General features: G+C 40.8%; 1 protein-coding gene across 7 annotated transcripts in view; it reads left to right on the forward strand.

The window, feature by feature from the left end:
- Positions 1-27,234, forward strand: part of DENND2B (DENN domain containing 2B) — a 160,805-nt gene that overhangs the window by 55,932 nt on the left and 77,639 nt on the right. For all 7 annotated transcript variants that reach the window (XM_084521613.1, XM_084521611.1, XM_084521616.1 and 4 more), the window contains one exon: positions 19,525-19,629. In XM_084521613.1, the coding sequence (XP_084377739.1) occupies positions 19,550-19,629 (80 nt within the window). In that variant the 5' untranslated portion in view covers positions 19,525-19,549. The remainder of the gene's footprint in view (positions 1-19,524; positions 19,630-27,234) is intronic.

A 27,234-nucleotide genomic window follows, 5' to 3' on the forward strand; every position in this document is an offset into this window, starting at 1 on the left:
ACTAAATTAGAACTGTGTAAAAACTCTTTACCTTGGTTTACTGTTGACCTTGTTACTGAAATTTTCAGACAGATTACAGTGTGAGATCTGCTGTATGACCCATTGTCATCAAAGCAATCTTGTTGTCTAACAGCACAATGAGTAATAGGGCTTGGCTAAAGCAGGGTAGCTTTGAAAGAAAAGGTTCAGCTGGCAAATAGCTTTTATTTCTTCCTTGAGAAGAAGAAAAGTTTTTATTGAAATAAATGTGCTGTCCTTAGCATGGGTAAAGTACCTTGTTGACAGTGCTTTGAAAGATCTCTGTAATACATTTAAAGAGGTTACTAAGGTGTTTCCTCATGTGGAATTTTGGCTCCCCGTTTTCTGTCTGTTTTCATTGGGCATTCACTTGCGTAGTTTCTCTGAAAAGACACTGTTGAGAATGACATACACTAAAAGTCATACTCTTGTTCCTTGTAAGAGGTGCAATTCCTTCCTGATGCCTGAAAGCCTCAAACTGTGAGGCAAGGGTGAAAAATCCATTGAGAAACGTGAAGCTCAGCGGATCCTCCATCAAAGGTGTCTTTGTACGTACACCCTAGTCTTGCTGCCTAGCTTCATGCTTCTTGCATTGAATGAATTACCTGGTTAAAGCAGGTAACATCCAGTTTATATCAACTGTGCCTGAGAGTGATTCATCTTTTCAAAAGCACCTAAAAGTTTCACGCAGTTGCATACTGTTGACTTTCAATAATATTTAAGCTCCTAAGTAAACAAGCCCTTAATAGGCATTGGAATAACACTTCTGTTAACACTTAACATGAAGGCAGTGTTTGCTAGTTGCCTGGAACGGTAGAGTTCGGTGGAAGTCTGTTTTGTTTTGGCAGGAGAAGAAGAGACACTGTGCACCGAATCAAGTAAGTGTGGAGGAGATCAAAGCAGGAGCAATGAGAGGCTGGAACAAGTAGGAGCACGACTGCTTCACCTGTAGGCAGTTACAGGCCTATATGCATATCCTTGATGCAGAGCTGCTGTACTTACCTCTGGGATGCTCAGCTGCCCATGGAACAGAAGGTCCACTTGGTGCTTTGCAAAGCTGCCTTTGAACGGTCTTTTGTGCACCCACATAGGGGCCGTGCTTTATATGTCAGCAAGTCAAATACTGCCAAGCTCCACCTCTTTCCTTTCAGGGAGCATCTCTGTCGGAACAAATATACGAAACCTCTTATATAGCACTTAATTTTAATGTTCATTCTAGCACTTGTATAGCATTATTAAGTACACGAAATGCAGAAGAAACAACTATTTCTTCCCTGAAAATTATGTGTAGGGAAAGGGTAGACTGATTAATTTCAGTATAGTAAAATGGAAAATGCTGGATACAGAATTCTGCATAAATCTTCTTAGTTTTAGTTTTAAGTGTAGTACTGTCATGTAAAAGCGTAGCCATAGTCAGGACCCAAAAGAATTCTTTGTCAATGGAGTCTGTTCAGTTTCAGCTACATTATTCATAAGATTCATTCCTCCCTCCAGCTGTTTCCACAAATTGAAAGTCTTCATTTCAGCTTATAAATGCTATTTCCCCATTGTTCGTGCCCACAGCTATTTTCCATGCCCAAGTACCCATCTCCCCACCCCAACCCCCCAAGAAAAGAAATCCACACCCTATAAAAGAAGCCATGTAGAGTGGTCCTTTGAGGAGAAAATGGCACAACATTGGAGTTACCATCTGCAAAACTTCAGCAGTTGGTATTTTTTGTTGTGTATCTGTGGCTGGGTGGGGATATTGGGCACAGAGCAGAACATGGGGTGTGGCTACGTTACCAAAGGGTTTTAATTTTTGTGTTGTGGCTTCAGTTTTCTCATTAAAACTGAAAAAGACAAAACTTGCTTCTTCAAGAACTGAAGAGCAGTCACTTGATGGTGACTGCTCTGGTGGTACAGCTACAGTAGTAGGAGAATTTGTTGCTCACAGAAACTCCAAATGTACTGGCTTTTTAATAGGAAGACTGGTCAAATGGTTAAGAAACTACAGGTGTCTGGAACAGCAGAAATAATACCTTGAATCTGTGCCATAAAATTAAGCTACAGAATTTTACAAAAAAAAAAAAAAAAAAAGCCTTCTAACTTCAAATCATCTTTATGCATGTGTTTTCTTCAGAGCCCCAGCTGGAGAATAGCTGCTGTGAAGATTCAGCTAAACTGAATTGCATGTTTTTGACACTCCTAGACTTTGCAAGATCAGAAAAAGGATCCTTAGCAAGACTGCCGCATCTACAACAGAGGATAAGGAAAACCCCTTGTATGTGGATGTCCAACTGTGAATTCTTCTTTCAGGTTAAACAGGAAAAGATTTGTCTAGGGAAAATGAGGAGAACAGATCATCACAGATATTAAATGCACACCAGAAAAGAGACGCAGTTAGTCTATGAACAAACTGCAGGAATTGGGTGTCTATAGGACCTGTGAGCCCTGGGCCTTTTGTATCTTCTATAAATTTCCAGGCAAATTATCAGCTAAAATACCAGAGTCCCAAATCATATGAGTAGATAGTCACAAAAGATTTCTATAATGTATTCATAATCTTATAAATCATTACCTTTTGGTGTTACAAGTAACATTTGTTTTGTTCTAGAAAGGATGAAATCTGCTGTTAGTCTGCCTGCTATATGCTAGGTACAGTTAGGATTCTGCCTGCCCCTATAATACAAATCATGGTCTTAGCATCATAAAAAAAAATAAAAATAAAAATCACAGGTTTTTATGTACCTTTTGGAAGATGAGGACTAAGTTTTGAATGAGCCATGGCCAAGTTTGTGGTATCAACTGGAAACCATGGGGAATTTGGTAATGCAGACTTCATGCCAGACAAAACTAGTTCATTTCTGTGTAGAATGTTTAGATTTTTTTTTCATTAATCAAACCCAGGAAAAATATCTTCACATGAAGTTGAAACTGAAGAGTTTTTGCATGATGGATTTTATAAGCCTCAAAAGCCTTATTTGTTTTATGATGATGGATTTTTTAGCAGAAAAGCATTATTTATAATCTGTGCATATACTTTAGCTAATTTACTTACTGGAAGGCAAATTTTGTGAAGTTTATTACCAAATTATATACCGCAGTATATACATAGTAGTGTATAACTGCACAAATGTGTGTATCTGTAATAACTTGTCTCCTTGCAGATGCACATTTCCAATTTTCTACTTACTGGTATTAGGTATATATACAAGTGAATTGAAAGAGGAATAAGAAAAGAACAGGAGACAGGAGAAAAGTCTGGGATACAATTTCATTTCTGGTATCCTCTGTGAGCACCAGCAAAAGAGTGTGAAACTAGACATCAGCTGAACACTATATAAACATGAATGCTATGAAGAAGACAGAGTTGGAGTTTGCCCTTTTGCTAGGTGGATTATATGGCTGACCATAAAGAACCTGGTTTGATATTTTTATTTGTTGAAGAGATGTGTTAAGAATAGACAGTGTCATTCAGAAAGCCACCCTGATGCAATTACTTTTCTAGAGTAATGACACTTTAAAAGATACAGTAAAATTATTCCTGTATAGAGAGCAAATTTAAATTCGATGTCTACACTGTTCTGCTTAAATCCATGAGAAAGAAGAAGAGGAACAGGAATGCCAGCCTCAGCATCAGGCACATGTGAAGCGTGTTGAAAGGCACCATTTGAAAGTGTTTTCTGGTTTGGACTCCAATGAGATAAGAAAAGCTTGCATCCAACTTTGCTGTATGCTTATTTACTTTTGGAGGGAGAGTGTACATGCGTTCAGATAACAGTTTTTAGACCATGGTCTTGTCGTGAAGGATATATTTCTATATGGGGGCTGTACCAAGTTCACCCTACAGCATGCAGAACACTCTCACTTTGGTGAGGAGCCAAAATGTTCCCTGTATGGGAAAGGGGGCTGAAATTGTATCTGATCTGAGTACTAATCTACATCCCTCAGGCTTATCCTGTGGCTGTTTCTGTGTTGCAAAGGCAACGCTGGATATGCCTTTTCAATGAGATCATGCAAAATCAAATTGCTATTAAATTATATTTTACTCACAGTTTTGAATTGAGTTTAAGTATGAGCACTGGTGCTAAAACTTTGGGTAGAAATACAGATGCCAGACTGATGCTCCAAATGTTGTCTGGAAGAAATTAATAATTTCACACAGATATTTTAAGCTCATGTTGCATGTTTTAATATTGTTAAACATAAGTGATAGCACATAACAGTACGGCAGCCAATCTGAAAACAAGCCATGGGACCCTATTCCTTAATGTACTGGCTACTTGCTCTTCCTGGACATGTGTAGCTGAATGGAAGAGTAGGATTGTGCTTTTTTCTTGATACGTTTTTGATGCTGTGTACTCTCTTGTGCTCTCTGGCAGTAGGGCTGTTAGCACTTCCTATGCAAGCAGAGAAGTGAGATTTGAGGAGTCAGAATCACCTGAGCCAGACGCAGTGTGGGAGAGGGCTGTGCGAGGCCGTGTGAAGGGCTCTCAGTGACTGGGGTCGTGCAGTGCTTCTTGAACCACAGCTGTGGGCCTTGGTCCTGTCCAGTGGATGAAATGGTTAAGTCTTGTAACAGTGCTCTGCATCAGGTTTACTCCTGCTCTGCGGACTGCGAAGAAAGATTGTTCCCTCAGCAGAACTCTCCAGTACAGTGGGTCTATTCAAGCCTGCATCTGGGAAGATAGTTAGTGCCTTCATTTGTGAAATTCCTATCATAGAATTGTAAGTTCTTTGGAACAGCGACTGGTCTCTTGAGAGATCTCTAACATCTCATGTACACAGCAGTATGTAAATCATTTTAATAAAAGGAAAAAGGAGAAGCTCTTCCAAATCATCAAATACCATCTCACAGCCTGAAAAGGTTGAAAAGATGTTTGATATCGTTCATGGTTTGTTTGTGCGTTTGTTTTTGCTCTGCCTTTCTCTAAAATCCCTTCACTCCCTTCTGCCATTCTGAATGTAATGTACATGAGAGCAGAGCTAGCGTGTCCGTGGCCACAGTTCTAGCTTCCTTGCTCTGCTGGAGCACATGTTGCTCCAGGAAGCTTCAACAGAAGCCCTGTGCTGGCAGGAGCTGCAGTCCATGGCAGTTAGGTGGCCGTGATCAGCTCAGTAGGCTGGGTGGGTATTTCACTGCCTCCTACTGCAAGGAATGTTAAAACAGGTTGAAGTGTTTCCAGTTGTTCCACTGTCTTGTGGCCAGAGGCCTGATGAAAGGAGATTTGTAACGCTTATGCTTGTGGTAGCTTGTCAAAACTTTCCTTTCACGCAGGTGACAAAGGTCTGTGCTGTGGGAGCTGAACTTTCTTGAGCAAAGTGCCTCCTCTTCTGACAGCTGTGTGTACCTGTGACTAAGAGATAGCTGGGAAGATGCTCTCTGCAAATTCACAAACTGGCTTGTAGGTACTAAGGGAAGAAAGCTCGTTTGCACAGTAGGTGGGGATATAACAGGACCGTGGCACCATTTCTTTTGCAATAGATTCAGTTCTTCATCCTTTTAGCTTATAAAAATATCTCTTCTGCAAGAAAGACCTCCTTCTCTCTTGGATCTCGTTGGTGTTTTTTACATTTGTGAAGGGCAACCCTTGACATTCCTTATGTTTCTTCTAATGGCTTTTCAGTGTTGATTCACACTTTCCTTTTTTGTTTTAGTGTGGAAGAGTGAAATTCCAGCAAGGCTGACTTAGTGAAAACTGAATTAGTGTTGATGGCTGGAGAGAAATGTAACTTGATCTTCTGTCTCCAGTGCTCGAATCAGGAACTGAAATAATTGTTCTAAGACCCTGGTAGAGTTGCCAGAAAATGGAGCCGTGCTTCTGCCAGATAGTCACCGCAGAAGTGCCAGACATTCCTTCCCTCTTTTGAGCGTGTGTGTGCGCATTTGAGAAGGAAAATGCACACAGGCAGCAGGGGACCAAAATACTTTTCACTCTGTGGTGCTCGCTGAGCGTGCAGTGTAGTGCAGTATTGCTGGCAGGGCCCGAAGGGCTATTAGTGTGTGATGGCTGGCTAGGGGAGCAGATGCAGGACTCAAATGTAGGAGGTTTTTCCTTGCTTTTTCTCTGTTGAGTAGTGGCATTATCCACTCCATCACAGGGCTGGATGGAAGATATGAGGTAAAGCCACCAGAAAGAGGACTGAAGGGCCCATCACACAGCAAGAGAAGCTAGTTCAGTCCCTAAAGAATTCGTGGCTCTCTGGAAGAGATGGTGTAGGCTGCCAACAACTAAGCCCAGCTGCACTGGTTAATGATTCGTGCTTTTAATTGAAACCGTTGTGCACTACTATAGCCCTGCATTGTGGGAGCTGCTGGTGCAATAAATCTTGATTTTTCCATATTAGAAAGCTGTGTTCTTTGTGGATTTTAAAGTCTTGGGTATTTTTCCCCTTTTCTGTTGCTATAGCTACTATAATTTTCCTTAACAAAAGGGATAAGAAGTAGTTTGCTGCACTTAGTTTACGTTATTGTGATTCTGATATAGCTGCCAATATTCTCTCGATCCTTTCCTCTCTCCCATCTCCCCCTACCTGAGTCAGTTCTCTGAACAAACTGCGGGAGGCCAGGATCTGCTGTTCTCCTGCAGTCACTAGAGGGTTGTATGTGCATGGGGGATTAGGCTTCTACCCATGAAATAGGGTCTCAAAGACAGGAATTTAATCTTGTGTTTGGATTTTGAGCTTGGGCTGTATATTAAATGGGCAGCTACGCAGAGTTTGGAAACTTCCCATATTTATGGGGTCACACCCTCTTTGCAGGACAGCAGGAGTTCCAGTCTCTTTCAGTGGGGTCTTACATCAGGGTACCACGGTATTCAGCAGAATAGGGCAGATCTGTTTCTGTTGAGGTATCTTTGGGAACGTAAGTCTAATTCATGAGGAAAACGTATCTGAGTGTGACAAATGATGGGTTTATTTTTCTGAGGAATGTAGAGTGCCCTCTCAAAGTAGAGGGGAATAAGGGGAGCATATTTCTTTTCCATCCTTGTTGCCCTTTTTTCCTTCAAGAAATCTCTTATTTTTTTATTTATTTTTGTTTCCTGGCACAGTGTGTTATCTGTCCTTCATCTCACCCTTGTTCTGCCTGCCTTCAACCCTGTGACATTTGTCTGATCCTCATCTCTCCTCCCGTTTCTTCTTTACAGTGTGTGTCCCTTATTTCGAGGGCACAGCTAGGGGGAAGGTTGAGGTTCTCTCATTTTGCTGGCAACATGCTCCTCTTTAATATTTCTTTTCTCTCTTCCATCATCTGAGATGGGAGCTGGAGCTTAGGCAGGGGACCGACCAAGCCCTCTCTCTGTCAGCCTGCACACACCACACTGTGGTCTATCAGTGTGGGAGCACAGGGGTTTTGGTTTTGTTTGGTTTGGCTTAAAAACTGTAGAGGTTGAAGGAGAGGGAGGTACTAGCCAAGAGCTTCATAAACACGAAGGGAATCTGAATCAGAAAGCCACCGTGGACAAAGCAGGTGCTCAGCAGGTGCCCTGAGAGATGTCAGCCTGCTGGAGCGCAGATGCACTAGGCAGGAGGGGTGGCTTTCAGCCCCTGCAGAGGTAGGGGACTGCCTCGTCTCTGTTGCTGATGCTTTCAGCATCAGTGATACCTGCATGTCTGCGCCCCGCCATGTCTCTGAAGAACTTGAACTTACTGATGAGCATGTCCTCATGGCCTGTGTGCGAGTTAAGTCATAAAGTTATTCCTGGTTCACTGATAGAGCCATGACATGACATCTGGAGAGATCAAAGCACGGAATGCTGAGGTAGAGAAGCCCCAAAAGGAGCAGCTCTGGGAAAATGGGCCACTCAGCCAGACACCCAAATGTGGGCTTAATTTCAGGCAGTGAATTTCAAGATCTCATCTCCAAGCATCTTTCCCGAGACCACAAAAGCAACCTGTCAGAGCTCAAATGCAGCTCAGAACTGAATTCTGCAGCCATTGCTTTAAGCAGAGGAACACCATTTCCAAATGTAAACAGATAAACTCTTCTGAACCGTTCTGGCACAAATCCTCCATGCCAACAACAGACTTGCCATCCCATTTGCTGCTGCTGATGCCTGTGTCCAGGATCACTCCTGGATTTACTTTGCATACAGGGGAATTAAAATCTTCTCTGTGCCTTTCCACAGATTCCCTGGGTAACTGCCAAGAGCAAAAGAGGCAGACCCAAGGTTGTTCTCATCTCTTTGTACAAGCCAAGACAATTTTGGTAATATTTTCTACTTATATCCATGAAGTCTCTAGCCAGTTTGTCATCCTCCCAGGATGCTCTTATATCAGCATATTGGACAGTCCATCCAAATTAACCGTTGCTTCACTTGAAGTGTCACAGACAGGTCCTGCTTCTTGGAGATATTGACTCAGAACACTAATATCATCAGTAGGACACAGTGATCTAAATGGAATAGGTCCATAGTGACACCACTTATCAGTTTGTGACCTTACTGAGGCACCGTTATCCAAAATCTTCCACTGCTGCTTTAAATTTAAAACAGAAATTAAGACTTGCAATAATGCCACCCTGTCTTCTGCTAGCACTGATGGGTTTGGTATTCTTTTACTGCATAGTACTAGAGAGAAGTCAGAGTACTTTGCACCTCAGTATAGTAGTTGGCATCCCTTACTTCTACCAAAAGATCTCTGTTTTTCAGTGCTTCTGATGCCTATGCAGCATCCATTCCACATCCCTCTCCAGATGCTCCTTGCAACCCTCCTCTGAAGTTAGTTTTCCTCGTGACACCTGCATCAGCCAGGAGAGTGTTATCTTCAGATTGTCCTTTGCTGAATGCTGCTGTTCAGATCCCTGTAGCAGTGTTGCTCCTTAAATGGTCTCAGATTTTCTTCCAGTCCCGTTAGCCATCTTGTCTGTTCTCATCTGCTTTGCACTGGGGGAGCATAGTCACACACGCTGGATGCTGATCCAGAGCTTTCGCTTTATTGCTCTGACTTGAACAAAGTGGCTGCATTGTTCCTCTGTTTATTTACAGCCTGGGCCAGCATACCTAAGGTCACCACATCTCTTTGCAAAGCGTGCCTCAACCTGAATATTCAGTGTGGCAAACAACCTAACCTGTCTCACTGGATTTCAGGGTAATGTTTTCATCAGTCCTTTTTTTATGTATTTTTTTTTTTTTCAGCTTTGTTTGCTTTTCCACTAAAACCATTTTTTTTTCACTCCTAGTACCAGAACTTCTGTCTTCCATTTTTCCTTTCTTTTTCAGACCACTTGCTTTATTTGCTGCTTACTCTGTCAGGGAAGGAGATCCACCTACAAATTTGCCTGTCCCTCTTCCCTCCCTGCCATCACTGACAGGGGAAGGAAGAAGCATTGCTGCTGGCTTGGTAGAGATTATACTTGTCTGTGTCTCTGTGGCCTTGCTGGCCTTTGTTTTGTGGCTTTCCTCCTCTCTGCTCTCAGAAAGGGCTCTGCAGAAAAAGTCTGAAGCAAACAGAATAAAACAAGCTTCTGAAAATAGATGATCTGTTGAAAGAATGAGCTGGTGAGTGCCACCAGAAGCTGTACCCGAGCTGGCCATTTAAACCCCTTGGTCTTCATGTTATTCTCAGTGTCACTGTTTCTCACATTGTCACAAGAAGTCAGTTGCAAAGTGAAAGACAATTTCAAGAATTTTCAAGCTTTGTACATGTAAGCTTTATTGCTGTCGCATGGGGTTTGGGGGGGAGGAAGCACAAGGGCCTGTTTGCACAGTTATTAGGAAGTTCATTTATAACTTACCACCTGCTATGGAATAATTCACAGGTTATGTACTTGGTGCTAAGCACACCCTTGTATAAGGTAGTTTGGGAAGTGTGTTACCTACCCCAAACACACTAAGAGCATTTGCATGGAGAGTTGGTATGGAGTAATGAGGATGCTGTAAATTCTCCTCTACGTACAGACAAGTTCTCACTTGTTTCTGTTGTATAGAGCAGGATTTGGGAAATGAAAAGTAAAGGTATTTCTCTGTACTGGGAAAGTTAATTCAGGTTTAAAGCACAGTATAGTGCAGTATCTTGCTAAGCTACCCTCTGTGTGGCTGAGTGTACTTCAAGCACAACTCAAGCAGTTTACCTAGCATCTCATAGGAAGTTTAAGGCAAAGTGAGGGCTGAATCCTTCTCTCAAATCTCTCGGTAGTTGCATCAAGATCCTATTCCTTCCATCATATATTATTAAAAGCTTGGGGAAGCCATATAACTGCTATTAATTTTGCAGTTTGCACTCCAGTGGTGCTCTGAGTGGGAGCCATGTGCATCTGGCAGGAAGGAAGGGAGGTATGCTGACAACACTGGAGACAGCAGCTTGCTCTGTATTATAGCTGTGACCCGTGTTTTGACTGGCACGATGCCCTAATGAATCAAAAACTTGCAGTAGCTGCAAAGTCAGGATGCTTCTCAGGTGTCCAGCAGACTCTATCAGTCAGCCTCAGGGTGAGGAAGGTTCAGTCATCAATGTCAGTTCAACAGAGAAGTTCTTTTCAAGGTTTACTAAGACTTTTCAGCTTTTCTTTTTTTTTTTTTTTTTTTAACTTTGTGTTTCCCCTGCAGCCTGTGCTCTCTGGCAGTCTGTACTGAACAGCTTGAATTGTATTGCGATATCTTTAGGGACTGGTGACACTGTGGCAATACTGAAGGACAGTCTATTTTGAAATAAGGTTTCTTGTAATCTATTTTCCTCCATTTTTTTGTTACGCAAAAATATTAATGAAGAAGAACCTTTGTGCCTTAACCTACTCCCATTTCTTAGCAAAATTATAATCTTTTTTTTTTTTTTTTTTGTATGTGTCAAAAGAAACAATTATCGTGCAAATGGTTTTGATTTTGCACTTGGAGGATTATAATTTCATTGAAGAATAAGCAACAGGAGCAGGTGAGCTAGCGAGCCTTGAACTGATGTTTTTATGCAGATATCTTGAGGATGAAGAGAAAGGACAAAGGAAGAATAATACTGAGGAATGTATGATGGGCACAATTTACAAGTAGCCTGTTTTCATACAGTTGTCTGGTCATTGTTGAAGTGTTTGTGTTGTGAAAACCAAAATATACATGCCTCAGATTATTCTGTACTAAAGTTTCTGCAGCAAATGTGATGACCGAGGGCTTTCAACAAAGCAGTGTTCATAAAGTCTACTACAGGGCTTGTTGAAAGGAGTCACCAAATTATGATCGATGCTCAAGTAGAGCAGGAGAAAATAAGTCAGTTTTCTCTACTAAAGCCTGATTCAGATCTGAGGTATGCACATATTTTGCTCACTGAAGCCATGAGAGTAAAGTGGATGCTTTGCTTCTAAGACCAAATTTTAGTGTGTGAAATCTGTACCAGTTTTATGTTTCATCAAATGCGTGAGTTTCTGGTGCATTCATATCAGAGAGAAAATACTTTGTTGAATGTTTTTATCCTTTTTTCTCTTTTTGTTTTCAAAAAATTAAGAGCAAAAATAGCTTGCACATTTTCAAGGCCCAATTTTATACACTATGGAAACATAATGTTTAGCGTACTGTTCACAATGAAAGAGATTTCTGTCTTAAAAGAGAAAGCATGCAAATGTTGTTTACAATAACAGTATCTGTGCATAGAGACATACCAAATACCTTTGGCATTAGCACAGAAACAATTTGCTTGGGATTCATCTTCTGCACTCCAATGGAATCATTAAGGCTGGATAAGGCCTCCGCGATCATCCGGTTCAACTGTCCCCCAGCCACCAATAATACCCGCTAAACCATGTCCCTAAGCACCACATCCAACCTTTTTCTTAAGCACCCCTAGCGACTTTCCCTTTGTTAGAGTACAACTTAAACTATCCCTGCTTCTTTCTTTCAGAGTTTAGTTTTAAATAACATATTTTGAAGGCATTTTTGAAGTACATGTTCCAGATAGTCCAGAAGAATGAATGTCTCAAATGAATGGCTGAACGTCAGCCTTAACAAAAGAAAAACAAACACAACTGTTTTTCAGATGGATCAGTTCTCCAAACCAGATAGTTTATGACTCAGACGAGTGTGACAGCGTGAGAATGTGTGGCTAGCATAGGCATCGGAAAATAAGGCATAAGGTAGCATTTCAGATCTGAGATCAGTTTTAAGGGCAGTGTGAAGGTGTCTGAAGGTTGGCATAGGCCATACAAGTTCACAGTGCCACCAGAATTGTTCTGTCTTCTCCTTAACTCAGCCACAAGGCTCTGACATGTGCCTGCCACTGGCCCTACTTCCCGTGTGGTTGTAGAGTTAAGTTTCCTCTGAGCTTATAATAGTACCAAATAATTGTAAGTATTTTACATCCTTTCTACCCTTGTGTTTCAAATCAAGCTAAATTCAAACCAGTCAAAGTATTTTATTTTTTATTTTTTTATTTTTTATTTTTTATTTTTTTTTTAAATACAAACAACCTTCAACCTGCAAAGGTAAATACTAGCTTCTGATTCAATAGCAGCCATATAGGTTCTGTTAATGTCGCCTTCTCACTTCCCTGGGGAACAGGTACTTTTGAAGGGACCTTCAGTTTATTCCACTTTGATTTGTCAAAAAATGCGAACATGTTGTATTCAGTGAGAGTTCTTTTAAGTACTCATTTAGCACAAACAATTTGGTAGAAGTCACAGTGAAATTACTTCTATGCTGTTAGGACAATAGCTATGATTTATCTAAACTGTAAGGAAGTCTAGCATAGCCGTACAAGCTAGCTGGAAAGTGGCTATCAGAGATTGCAACATATGAGGCACAAATCAATACATCTTTCACTTGTGCAGAAAGGAAGAAAGATTCAGTCCAAAAGCTGGATTCAGTCCAGCTTCTTCAGCTAAAATGTAATTCTAGTGACGTACAAAAGCAGAACACAAACAAAACCTTTTTCTTTTTAATACTGAACCAAGCAAGATAAAATAAACACCCTAATTGCCAGAGAGTTCTCGTAATTATACCAAAAAGTTTTTTGAAGTCAGTGTGCCCTCCATAGTCCAAGAAAGATGGTCACGTCACGCCAGCGTTAGTGAAAATTCCTCCATAAAAGAGGCAAACCTCTATGCTACTGGACTCTGATTTTCATGTTTTTATGCCATTGTGTATCTGTGATTGCCCCAGCAGTGTGAATGGTATCAGAAAAGCTTAGCACATAACTCTTACATTTGGACACGAGTTTTGGACTGCAAGGTATGTGACGACAACCAAGTCCAGCCCCACTATAGCTTGTGTCAGTAAATGTGGGATAGGAGAGTTTGTCACCTTGCTATGAAAGCCTAGCAGAAAGACTGTCAATTGGACATGCTGTCTCTGGCTTGTAAGCAGGGAGACTTTGGATGAGATTGTGGACTTAATGCTAACTAAAATCTGTGCCTTTTGCAGTGTCACAAGGATGAGAAGTTTGAGGAACTCTCTTCCTTTGTATCTGTTATCCACAAACATTGTCACTTGTTCTCAGGGACTTGGATATAGGCAGCTGTACGAATGGCTTGATCTCATTTGTCTTGGAGATTATGCTAGAGCATAATATGGCTCGGATACGCAGGTTTGTTGGGAGAATATGGTCTGTTTCTCCAGCCTTTAGGGCTAGCCTTGAGGGCAGTTAATTCTCATGTCTTGCTAGAAGCCTGTTGATGTAATTAGGCTGGCTGTGTGCTGTAAAGAGAAAACTTGGGATGAGATAGGTGAATTAACCCTTACTGCATCTCTCCATGCCACACCCTTGCTGAGCTGGTCATTTAGCTCTTCATGTCAATTTGTACAGTACTGCATGGCTTAACTTACAATGGCTCAGCTTACAGAACAGGTATACACGACGAAAGCACGTAGGTCTTGTAACAAATGTTCTTTGGGGCCTCTACAGGAGCCCTCTCAAGGCAGAGATCTTTAAAGATTTAATTGGACTTTCCATTTCATCAGAGCTGACGCTGTTCTGGGAGGATATAATTGTTTTACTGGAAGGGAACAGGCAACTTGCCACAAAACTAAGCTGCAACTCTTTAATAAAAGTTTAGCTATACAACACCTTGAAATGTGAGTAAGATTTCCTAAAAGCAATCAGAAAAACATATTAGTCATTAGATGTTTTTAAAAATCAAGACATTCAGTTGTAGATACTGTTAAGAGAAAAATAAGTAGATCAAATTGGATATTATTAATGTATTTTTGAGATTTTTATCTTTATCACAGGGTATGTTTTTGAAAACATGAGTTGGTTTTAGTAGTCCATAACACCCTTTTCCCAGTAACATTCATTTCTCTTCCCTCACAACATGTCTCCCTTACTGCCCTCCTCTCAGGTCTGCACCTGGTGGGCCAGGCCAAACCCATTATATTTCCCCTTGCCTTCCTCAGCAGTGGAACTTGAAGAAGAAAGGCAGGCTGCTTTAACAAGCTTCAGAACACGTGCAGATCTCAAGAACCCAAACCGTGCCTGGTAGAATTGTCTTGCTTGCGGTACAAATTGGTTTAGCCTAGGACAGTTAAATTGAAGGTAGTCCTTGTAACAAGCGTGACAATGAGGACTTTACATACAGTGAGCTGTTGCCCACAAACCTTGCTCAAAAATAACAACAGATGTTCAGAGTGGAGTAGTTCATGAAGGACATGTGCGTTTTTTGTAGAGTTTGTACCCTCATTAATGATAATGCTAGGGGAAAGAGGGAGCTCGGGAGCCTACTCTCACAAAGACTCCCTTCTCAAGTCAGCAGGAGCACTGCATATGTATTCTTCTTTGCCACCTTCCTAACTTCATCTGCTCTACGCTGCAGCCTGGGTCACAGCAAATGCCTGGCTCAGAGGGCTGCATCCGCATACATGTTGTCTTCTGCTCAGGCAAGTTCAGTGCTCAAACATAAATAGCTGCATCTGGGCTCTTCTTCGTTAAGCTGCCAGATAAACAGTGCTAATGTTCCTCACACTCAGAAAACTGGCTTTGAAGGTCTGCAACATACTCGAAGGAGTTTTTGTTGGAACTGTGTACTTAATGGAAAATTTGCCTTAGCAATGAGTGCAAAAAGTGGAGCGTGAGGATCTGTTTTAAGTCTAGGTAGGGAATAAGACCATAAGAATAAGAAGAGAGATTGAGCAGAGTATTAACAAAAACACTTGGCAAACAAACAAAAAAGCATGCATGTCTGTTGAACTGAAGAAGTTTTACACAAAAAATCCTCTTCTTCTCCCATTGTACTAACAAAATAGAAGATGGAATCATTCAAATTATGAATGTATTTTTTCTAAGACACCTGTTGTGATCTGAGACATGGATAAGGCAACTGAGCCTGGACATGAGTAACTGGTCCCAATGTTATCAGTGGTACACAGAAGAAGAGGAGAGGATCAGTTCTTGCAGTGCAGGAACTGGTGGATAAATTGCGTGTAGGAAAGTAGAAGGGTTTCTTGGGACCTCACAGGCTCTCAAATTGTACCAAGAAAACACCCCTGACTGCTGGGAATTTCCACGTGGTTTTGCTCCAAGCTTAGCTCTAGTCCTGAGCCATCTGTGGATGGGAGTGAGTGGAGGAACAGCTGTGCTGCGGTGGGGCTGCAAGCTGTACCTCCAAAGTATTGGGATGCTTTAGGAAATGAAGGACAACTTCCAACTGTACAGGGAGAGTTTAGGATTAACACCTCCTTTGCTAACAGACTAGTGGAATTAAGGATTCAGTGATGTCATAAGGTGCACTAGCACAAAGCTTGATGATTTTTAGTGTCCCATCTATGCCTAAGAAGGCTCCAGGCCATGCTTTCAGTTGTACCATTCTGGAAGAGGAAGGGGAAACATGGTCTATAGGGAATGTTCTGTCATGGGGACCTACTACAATGATAAAAATCTGTTTGAAAATGTCTGCATTGCAGCAGCCGTTTTCAGTCAGAAGAAATTTTGTCTGCTGAGGAGCAGATCTCATTGTTGCCATCACACTAATTTTTTCCCCCTCTTTATTCCTATCAAACCTTTTGTGGAAGCTTTAGATGAAGTGCATTTAATAATTGAGCACGTCCAGATTCCACCATCCTGGCTTATTAAAATACCACTTTGAGCACTGTTCTGGTGAAACTAGTGAGACTGCTCCTGGAGTGATGTACAAATGATGACTAAGTAAGGGTTTCAGAGTCATTCTTTATATTTACAAATAAATCGGAATACTGCATTTTTTGGCAAGTACAGCTAGTTGGTTGACTGGGCAATGCAGAATCTGTGTGACATGACTATTTTTGGATTTGTTTTTGACAGTATATCATAATTCTTGAGAGATTTTGTCATTACTTCATGCCGAATAATGTGCAAATATTGTGCTGGAGAACGCTCTCACATAAGCCTGTGGGATGTGATTCTCACCATAGAATGATTCATATAAACTTACAGGGCTGTCAAGTTCATTCAAAGGCCCTGGCATAACATGACTATAAAATGCAGTTTGTTTGTTTGTTTGTTTGTTTGTTTATTTATTGCCTCTGTCTCCCTTTTCATTTTTAGGTGTTTTTGTTGTTGTTCATTTGTTTAAGACCTTAAATTACTGAGTAGTTCTGTTAACTGTGCTTCTAGGCACTTCAGTAAATTGTTGACTAGTTTTCTGCCAAGTTTTCAAATAACTTTCTGTTTCAAGTTATTAGGATATTTAGATTTGCTTTGTGTATACTGGGTGATACCAGCATCACCTGCAGCAAAATATTCATGAAAAATACACATTAAAGAAAAACTGCATATAAAAGTCTTCACTGTATATAACGTAGTCTCAACTGCATGGAAATTATCACTAAATTTGATGTATCTTGTGAAATCTCCTGTTAGGACCAAGTTCCCCTTTTGCCAAAAGCAAAATGATTTGGCCTATTTGGCATTCAAGTTAGCTTTGAAATGTGGAGTTAACCTTTTTTTTTTTTTTTTTTAAATATATTGGCCACAATGATTTTATCAAGCTGTTGGGAAGCTGCAATTTGAGAAGTGTAAGGCTTCCATAAAAAACAAACACCTTGATGTACATGCATGTGCATTTATTATTATTTTTTATTGTGAGAGAAGTGGAAGATGACTGACTCTTAATGTGCTTTTTTATGCTGCTGTTTTATATCATTTGTGTGTGCTGGGCCAGTGTCCTGTCTTTTTGAAGGTCTATTCAGCTTCTTCTGGTCCTCAATAGAAAAGCAAACCTTGTAAAATGAATGCAATGTCTGCATGCTGTTATTTGCCTTGTGTCACACATCTCTTATTTTTCTTACCTCGATTGCTATTAAATGATCTAGATTTAATACAGTAAAAGCATTGAACTGGTGAGTGGAAAACATTTAAAAAAAAAAAAAAAAAAAAAGCTGTTGGTTCCCTGTGGAATGTACAGTCCTAGAAAGTTTGGCCAGCAGCAGAGGCTTTTCTTTCTTTTCCCAGGCAAGTCCTTCTCCAACCAGAACAGGCAGTTCTTTACAGCCCTGTTATCTTGACAGTAGAACAGTAACAATAACACCGAAACACTGGGGAAATTTGGAGGGCTTCAGTACATAAAAATAATAAAATAAAAAAGTTACCAACTGAAAAAAGAATCAAACCTCCACACAGTCCGGGAAGATTGATACACACAGGACAATGGGAGGAGGATAAGAAGACCTGGAATCTGTGGTCAGCATGATTAACTCTGCATTTGGAGCTGCAATCCACAGGAGCTTTTCTGACCTAATTTGTGGTAGAATTGTTTGGAATTAAGTGGTTTAGAGAATGTCCTCCTCACTGCAATGGGTCTGTTTGTACAAGGATTTTGTGTGTTGTCAGTGCCCAGCTTGCTTTCCAGCATCACATTACAGTTGGCTTCTCAAGCTGTCTGGACTTACTGTGGGTTTGGGTAAACAACAAGTTTGTAGTACTCCTTATTTTTGCATTAAGTATGCCATTAATGGTTGTAAAAATTGGTAGTTCTGGTCAGAACCTGGGTGGCAGTACTTCAAATTGTGGTACATATTTCAGCCTACAAATTAAGGAACATCTTAAATCACCCACAGAGCATGCCAGGAGAGCCACAGAACCCTTGATAAACAGCTCTTGTGGCATCAGGTGGAGTAGTACTCCCTCATTTCTCTCCTGAGGGACTCATGACATAAAAATGTATTTCTCCCTCTTCCTGCAAAATATTTCTCAAGTGATTACAGTGGCAGAGGAAATTGCCACTATGCGCAGTGCCCTACAGAAGAGAAATGTGGGATGCAGTCCACAGAGAGTCATGGTGGCAGAGGTTACCGCTTTCACGTCCTGGCCTGCATCCATATTGTAAAATTCTCCCTTCAGGCTAAGAACGTTTCTATTGATGTAGTGGGGCATGGGCAATTTATCACAGTCCTGGGTTGTTTCTTAACTGATTTTCAGCAGCATTACAATGGTAAGGCCCATCTTTTGGGTTCTTGGTCGCCACTGTCTTTCCTTTCCCATGCATTTGAGGTACCTCAAGAAGGTAGAGTTGCCAATTGCCTTCTCTCTGCACTTGTCTGGGAGAAATTTCTTCCAGAATGTCTTTTTTTTTTTTTTTTTTTTTTTTCCCCTCTTCTTCCAAACCCCCCTTACTGTTGAGAATCAATCTGAGGTGTCTGTTTTTATACCTGTTGTGGGAATTCACTTGCAAGGACTTCTCCCTACTGCCTGCCATTTCCATTTAGGCTTTCTTCCATGCATCTGGTATTCTTTTTGTCTCCTAGCTATATAGACGAGCAAACAATATTTATGTGCTTCTGGCAGCATTTTAATTTCTCTTTGGAAGAAAACCATTAGTCAGGAGTTTGTGAAGTCAGGAAGACACTAGTATTGCCTTGTACTGGGAATTCTACAACACATGACTGAATATATAGGGTTTTCATCATGGCTGAAGTTTAATTTACAGCTTTTGGTTTGCTACCAAATCTCATGCCTTAGTATTATTAGGATAGAGCTAGAAATCAGTAATGACTCTTTATATTACCTGAGGTCTTAAAAGCATCATAAGACAGTTTTACTTGAAGAATCTTGTGATTAATAGAGGGAATAAGCCAGAAACCATTTGCAGACATTTTCATGTCACAAGCAGATCTGAAAATTATTTTCAACCTATTCATTATTGAATTTATTTCACTGTTTGAAAAATATTTCCATAATATAAAGAGCTACACTTTAAAATTGTGAAGTTTTCTCCTGTTTAAAAGCTTTTGTGTGGCTGCAATGACAGTCATAACTACATTATTTGCAGGTATTGCAGAGTGCACTTGGTGAGTTTTCAGTGTATACTGATGGATGGAAGAACCACACCAAGCCTGTGATATTTTGTGAACTCAGTATCAAGCTATGTTCATCAGACATGTCAGAATCTGAAGCATGCGCCTAATGTCCATAAACTATCTCCTGCTATAGCACTGGGCTCTGATAAACTTGAATAGGATGTGGATGTGAAACAACAGCAGCAGAGAGGTAGGGTTTAGTTTCTCAGGACCATATCTAGATCTGATTGCATTTTATAGACAGGAGTTCTGGTTTTACAGAGTGTAGTACTTACAGCAGTCTTGAACAATTAATTGTCATTTGGGCTTGTCAAAGCTTAATTGACTTTTCTTCTCACAGATATCCAGATTTCTAGAAAGCAGAAATGACCATGACTGCCAACAAGAATGCCAATGTCAACAGCAGAGCTGGAGGGAGTAAAGTGCCTCAGGACACTCTGGATAGGTAAGTGAACTGCAGGCTTTGTAGACTCAGAAAGGTTTGTTTGGAACAAAGTTTTTTTCAAAGACAAGCAAACGCTATTCTGACAGCTTTGTTGGGCTGGGAGAAGGTTTTGGTAGGAAGTGGAGGGATTGAGGTATAAGAGAAGATCTGTTTCTGGCATGTTTCTGTTGAGCTGCTGCTGCTCACTGGTGATGAAAACAATTGCAAGGAAGGACCTGTGTTAAAGGCATCATGCAGGCCCCAGGAGGCTTGGGCTAAATTTCTGGATTTTATGACTACATGCTTTTCTCCATTGCCAGTCACCAGTTTGTATTTTGTATCAGTTTGTGTCACATTTGCTCTATTTAATCTGTACTGATAGACACTGTGGGAAGAGATTGACTCCCATTGCAGGTCTGGCAGCAAGTGTGAAAGGGCTGAAGGTAAAATATGGGGACCTTTTTTTTTTTTTTTTTTTTTTTTTTTCCTCTTATTTGTGCTCCTCTCTGCAGCATTAAGTCATCTACAGAGGAAGTAGATCAACTGTATTATTCACACCTAGGGGAAAGCAAGTGGCCCTTCCCATTATCATATGGCATTTTTCCCCAAACTCAGTACTGTAGCCAAGGACACCTTAAGTCCCTAAACCTGGCAACCTTGAGGGTATCAGTCTGTTTAAGGCTAGACCAGAAAAGACAGTGGGTTTGCAGAAGGCTGTGATGTGATTGCACACAGTGACACAGATACCTGTTAAATACAGATACCTTTCACTCATGAATTAGTAATATGACATGGCAAAGAGTGTAAAGTCAGTTGATGCTCCCTTGTCTTTTATTTTACAATGATGAAAGACAGTGTTTTGAGGACAAGAAGTTTCCTTTAGGCAGCTCTGCTTTGCAATATTGCTCTGGGATGCAAGCAAACAACTCATATACAATCAACAAGTTCATGTATCCTTGTCAGAAGGAGTCTTGTTCTCGGCCACAGCCCTTACAAAATAATGCTGACTTGTTCAGCTTGTGGCCTTCACAGAGGACAAGCCCACCAGCTCCTCTTGGTCTGGGACTGACAGTTACAAAACTCTTACTTTTATCTGCAGTCCCACTAGGACAGCCTTGGTATGCTTTGACTAGGAAAGTTTAAACAGCCATCTCATTAAAGAACCTGTGTGAATTAACCATTTGGACACAGGAGTAAAGTGCTAGAGTGAGTGTGCCACCTTAGCAAAGTGAGCAGAAAGCAGAACACACTATTCAGCGTCTTTCTTCAAAAGCACAAAATGTTGATGTGTACCTTTGTCCCTGCTGTAGCACTTTATGCAGCTCTCCAGGGGATTCCTGCACACGTATAACATCCTATTCTGTTTTGAAACTCTGTTCAGACATAATGTCTGCCTCATTTCTGTTTGCCTAAGGAAGTTCAAAACTTTGTAAGGCATTAAGTAGGCTTCAGTAAAACAGGTTTGCATCCAGAATGAATGTGGTAGAGGGGAAAAGCAATAAAGGTCTCATTTATCTATTGGACACTTCGGGATGGAAGTGTGAGTTGTACCAGTGTAAATGAAATGCTCCAATCACCTTGGCTAGGCACAGCTGCAGCAGTTCCAGCCCGATTTCAGTGAGGGTGGCACACCTGGCAAGCTGCACCAAGGTTAAACCCAGCTGCCAGGAGTACTGTATGTGCACAGGAGGGGTGTACTAGGAGAGCTTTGCAGTTTCAAATAAATTAGGAAAAACTGTGATTCAGGTGAGTAGACCGCAAAGTTACAGATTGATTTACTCACTTGAAAATGAAATGTCGGAGGCAAAATTTCCCCATCTTGGCAGCTGTCAAGTAGAATAACCAGCATAGATGGAGAAGTTTGGCGAGAGAGATCAAAGAGAGCTGGCTTTGATCTTAGCAGGGAGCTGCAGGTCAACTTGAAAGTGATGTCAAATCCTGGCTCGGTTTGGCACACTCACTATTGTATTCTTAACTTTTCCAACCACAAACAATAAATATGTATATACATGTGTGTATATATATATATAAATTAAATTCAGAGATTTTCAGGATGGAAGCAATGGAATGGATTTTCTTTAACAACTTTTTGTTTTGTTTTGTTTTTATTAAAGGAAAATCTCTTTTTCATGGCACATCCCTGTTTTGTGTTTAAACACTCTGGCTTTGCTCGCAGTTTTGGTCAACGTTACATATTGTATGCACATATGGCTGTCTTTATGTTGTTTTCTGTGCCTACTCACCCATTTCTCTTTCAGCTCTCTCTCACACCTTCCCTCTTGTCTGCACATAGTGTTGAATTACAATAGGTCCGGGCAATTTTCCTGAGCTGGATGAAATGGCATCATCCTGATTACCAAGGGACAGGTTGACCTACAAAGGTCTTTGTAGGTTCACCTACAAAGTAGGGGTGAATTAATAATCACCTTAATTAATAATTTGCCTTAGGCAGAACCCTCGCCTTGGTGCAGTCTCTGATGGTGACCTCCTTTGTGGCGTTGTCACACACCCTTTCAGGGTCTAAACCTTTCATTAGGTTGATTTACCTTTGCCTTTACTCCAGGTACTGTTCTTCTTTCACTTTTAAATTATGCAGCTGACTAAAGAAATAGATGACCTGCATCCATCCTGGCGTCTCTTGATAGTCATGTTATGCAACAGTAGCTGTGGTAAAGCTCAGCAGAAATGGGCTTGGTATCCTCATACAGTTCCCCGTTTTTTAGTTTGTGTACTTGGTATCTCTTAGTTCAAAACTGTAGAAAACATAGGGGGTGGGGAAAAGGGGATGGGGAAAAGAAGGGGTGGCTAGTGGAATTTCTAGAGGCATACACGTATGTGGATATTAAAACCAGATCCCTAATGATATCCGGCATTCGCATGTCATTAATCATCCTTCCAGCAGTGCAGACAGGTCAGTGCTGGGAACTTGGATCTGGACTTGAGTAAACCTTGGACCTGCTCTTCTATTTTTATCTTTTCCATTCTTAATAGCTTAGAAAGTACCGTAGGATACTAAGTTATTGGATAATAGCTGTCAAATAAACTGTCTTTCCTTATCATCACCTTCTGTTTTGATTAGAATTTATCAGAAAAAAAGATTTTATAAGTACAAGCATGGACCTGAAGCTGAGGAAAATCTTTGAGTTTCATGACAAGTGAGGAGATGAATAGGTTGTCATGCACCGGTTCTCCATCCATTATTTTGCCTTATATGATCTTCTTCACCTGTCTTTGTGAAACCTGTAAGAAGATATTTGAGTCAGCCGTGGGGTTTCTTCATTTTAGTCAGACTGTAAATCAGTGGAGTAAGTGCTGGTATAATAAAAGTTAAAGGCTTGCAGTATTTATTGCAAAACACGTTCAAAGATCCACTTAAACTGCACAGTCATTGTCTCCCTTTAGTACAGGATTTGACTAGAGATTTGGAACACTGCAAATGTGCTTTCTGTATAATTTCTGGAGGTAGAATTTCAGTAAGGGCTGATACCGGCATAACACAGGTGTATTTGTCCCCTGGTGGCTAAGGCATCTTTTTAGTGTTATTTTCTTGTCAGTCCTAGTTTTGGTGCAGTGTGTTGCTGCAAGATGCAAGGTGTGTTACAGTGGTTGCCATCTCGTTGAAGTTATGGAATGTCTTCACTGGGAGGCAAGAGTAGATTGACTGGTGACCTTCACATTGGAGAGGAGGGGAAGAAGTGGTAATAGAGGACTTTGAAATAATGGGTGGAACAGAGATGGTGAATAGGGAAAAAATCTTTTTCAATTTAAAAATTAATAGGCATTAAATAAACCAGAAAGGGTCAGGTTGAAAAGAAGGTCCTTCCGTTCAGCATGTCTTTTATCAATGAAGCTGATTGCTGCAGGAGGTTGTGGTTACACGAATTCATGGAAGAAAACTACCAAAGTCTTTTATCCACAGCAGCAAAATCTGCGAGGCAACAAGTCTTTAGCGTTAGGCTGGCTGAGTAGCACTGCAGCTCATCTTATTTTTACTTCCTTCTCCAGGCACCTGTAATGGTCTTGGGCAGTAACAGAGCCAGGACTAGGGATGCTCTTTGGCCCAGCCTAGCGGGAACATTCTAATGTCATCTGGAACAAAAGTCCTTTATATGAAGCAAATACCAGAGCATTTGTGAAACAATTGTTAAATTTACCGAATGAGACTAGAACTGTAGCTCTGAGTGAACTCCAAAGACACAGCTTTAATCCTTCCTTGTGAGTCACTGATGTGAAAGGCAAGGAGCAGGAGGTTAGGAAAGCACCTTATGTGTAGCTGAAAGTGACTTAGCAATTCCGATAAGAAGCAGCTCTATGAAATCTTATTACCTCTTCGATGGGAGACAAAGGAGCTCATAGTGTGCAACTGGTGCGTGACTGTTTTGCACCAGATGTCTTCTTTGACTGTACCGTACTTAAGAGGATCACTACAACTCTGAGGAAACCTTAAAAGAACAAAAGCTAAAGAAAAGGCATAACGGTGTTTGTATCTCCCTACAATGGCTTGCTTTTCTTAACAAATAATATTTGTCTGGAGTTGACTTTGTGATCTATGCAGAATTTTTATTTGAATTCATAAATTCATTCATAAAGTGTTTGTCCTGATCTTGTGGTTGCTCCAGTGCAAAGTTAAATGTAGAAATGGCACCACCAGCTCTATTGGCTTAAAAGCCACACCAGTACTATATGGTATTAAAACAGGCCTACACTTATGTTTATGAGTTCATGCTCTGCTCAGCAAAATATAGGTTTCAAACTTGTAGTCTGTTTAGTCTGACAGGAAAAAAAGAGAAAAAAAAAAATAACAAAACTAACTGGAAATAGAAACACTGTGTTCCTGCTAGATGGTGTTTCCCTGATACAAGCTGGGTCTGAATGAGAAACAGAATAAATATTAAGATGCATTTTTACTTTGGAAAGGGTTTTTTTTTGAATAAATTATTGTGGTGATTTTAGTAGTGTATATATAAAAAGACTGCCATAATCAGCTTGAACAAACATCTTTTTAGTTGAATGTCACTGGCCTTGATTTGGGAATATAGCCAAAGCAGAAGCCAGTCTTTGTTCCAGTTGTGTGAAAGGACTATGTGGCTATTAGTCTGGGACAGCTACGTCACTAGAATCAGGTTAGTTTCAGCACGAGTTGGATTTGTGATGTGGGCTGCTGTCTCTCCACCCAACCTGCACAGGAGCAGTATGATCCTTGCTGAATTGGAGAATCCTCTCCAGCTGGGCAATTGTGATTTAATGACCTGATAAAGTGTAGGTGCTGATGTCCACGGGTCATGGAGCAAGGCATCTGACATTTGTACTAGCACAGGATTACATCTGCAAATTGCTGTGAGCACAAAGTTGCAAGTTCTTAGTCTTAAAACATTCATAGAAGTACCCCTTTCTAAATACTTTTTGTTGGATCTTTTAATCTAATTACTCTCGTGTGAGTAAAACTGAAATCTGGCCTGATGCTGATCCACAAAGCTTTATTTTCAGTTCATTCTGTCTGCTTTAGTTTCCTGATATCTTTGAAGCGGTGACTTCTGTGCACAATAGCAATCAGATTTCCAGTAGGGTATCTTTGATCTCTGAGTTGCATCTCTCTTTCTGCCTGGAAAGAGCAGGAAATAACTGAGCTGGATACCCACAAACCTCTAAGTATAGGCTTTGGTTTTTATCTCCCAGCAGTGTGTGAGGCCATTTCAGCTGTCACCAATGATTTGTCAGCTCCGTTAGTCTAATGCACGCTGAGATTTGCTTGTACTGGCTTTGCGGCTCAGACCTTCTTCAGAATTTAATTTAATGGGTTTTAATTTGAATTGGTGGGAGCTGGCTTATCTCCAGTGAAGGCGATGGAGATACACCACGTAATCCAAATGACTACCCAGACTAATACCTCTCCAGAGGTAGCTACAGAGCGTTTCTGCTTAATTGTTTCTAGTTCTTTAAATTATCACACAAAATGCTGCCTTGTATTTCCCAACCAAGTGATCCCACGGGGTAAAGTTATGCCCAAGTTTGTCATGAATCCGAGATTATTTGCTGCTCTTATAGGTAAAATCACTGAAATGCAGGGGGAAGGCTCCTCAGGCTGATGCCCCCCCCGGCTTCCCCAGGGCCTCGGCTTTGCTGTAGCTGTCAGCAGCTCTGTAACGGGGGCAGGTGCTCGCCGTCTGACACAGCACATACCTGGTGCTTGCTTCTTGCTTTGGGCTGTCACAGGTGATTCAGTCCTAGTTAAGCCAAATTCACCCAGTTTTACAGCAATTTTTTTTTTTTCCTAAGTAAAATTAATTCTTATACATATTAATAAACCCAACAGAGATACTTCGTTTCTTTTGAAGAAGGAATTATGTGGCTGTGGCCTGGGCAGAAGATTAAGAAATATTTTGCCTTAGGAACTCAGACCTTGAAAGTTCTTAAATAAAAAGAATTGGACATGTGTCTGGCATTAGGTTTAGCTGATACTCTGCTGCTGTTGACACTTGAATGTGGGTGTCAGTTGTTCACTCTGCTGGCTTGTCTTGGGAGTGCTTATTCTCTTTCTTTCCATGGTAATTTTTTTTCATTTTGAAGGTGATCTCATATCAGGAGAAAAACCTGTCTGTACAGGGAGAAGTGTCGTCATAGTAGAGGCAATGCCAATGCAGTAGTTGGTTGTCATATAGGAAGATTGGTTTGTGGATGCAGCTGTAGAACCTTTTGCTAACCAAGCTTTTTGCTTGATGTTACCTGGTGTGCAAGAATGATTTTAGCCTCATAACGTTTTAGTGCTTCTGCTATTGTAACTCTTCACCCCTAATAAATCAGAAAAACAAAACAAAAAAAAAAACACATAGCCAAAACACACAAAGACCAAACACACAGTGAGTTTCAGCCCTGTGTTAAACTCTAGACACTGTCCATGTTTCTTGTCAGGACGTTTACCCAGATGCAAACCAGCCTGCCTGTACTGCCAAATGAGGGATCTTGTGACTTATGCACAAGAGCTGTGTCCAGAGCCAGGCTCGATGCCTTGGGCAAGTAGTCTCCATACTGTGACTGAGAGTGTGGATGGAGATAACTGTGGCCACCACGATAGAGCCCTGATCTTACCACAGGAAAAATATTATTATAAACAGTAAGGTAAATGAAGTGTATTTTTTAGTATTTACCTTTTTTTACACGTGAATATCAATTTAGAACTTAGGATATTTCTTACATGTCTTGAGTTTTCTGAGTGGAGAGCGCTGTGAAGAAAACAGTAACTTGAAAATCAAAGGATGCATCTTCAGCTCCCGGGCATGCTACAGGAACTTTGTGTGCCCCCAGGCAGTCTGTGTGTTTCAGCCATCCTAAAATGGTGCAAACATTACTTTTTCCTCTCTATTTTTTTTCTCCATAACTTATTTATGTAGTGAGTTCTTCAAAGTGTGAGACTCTCTGCGTTGTTCCAAAACAACAAGGCTTTGGTCTTATTTGAAACTCCTGTGTGTACAGTTTTCTCAATGCTTACTGTGTGATTGCCATTGTCTTAGCATAATTATAATAACGTATTCTCACATCTCCTTTTCTTTTGTTTACTAAGCATGTGTGTGGTGTTGCTTGAGTGATAGAAAAACTGCTTCTTTCCCTTTCATGTAAAAAAAAAAGTAT

The sequence above is a fragment of the Aythya ferina genome, assembly GCF_964211825.1.
Source record: "Aythya ferina genome assembly, chromosome: 5".
Lineage (NCBI taxonomy): Eukaryota > Metazoa > Chordata > Aves > Anseriformes > Anatidae > Aythya > Aythya ferina.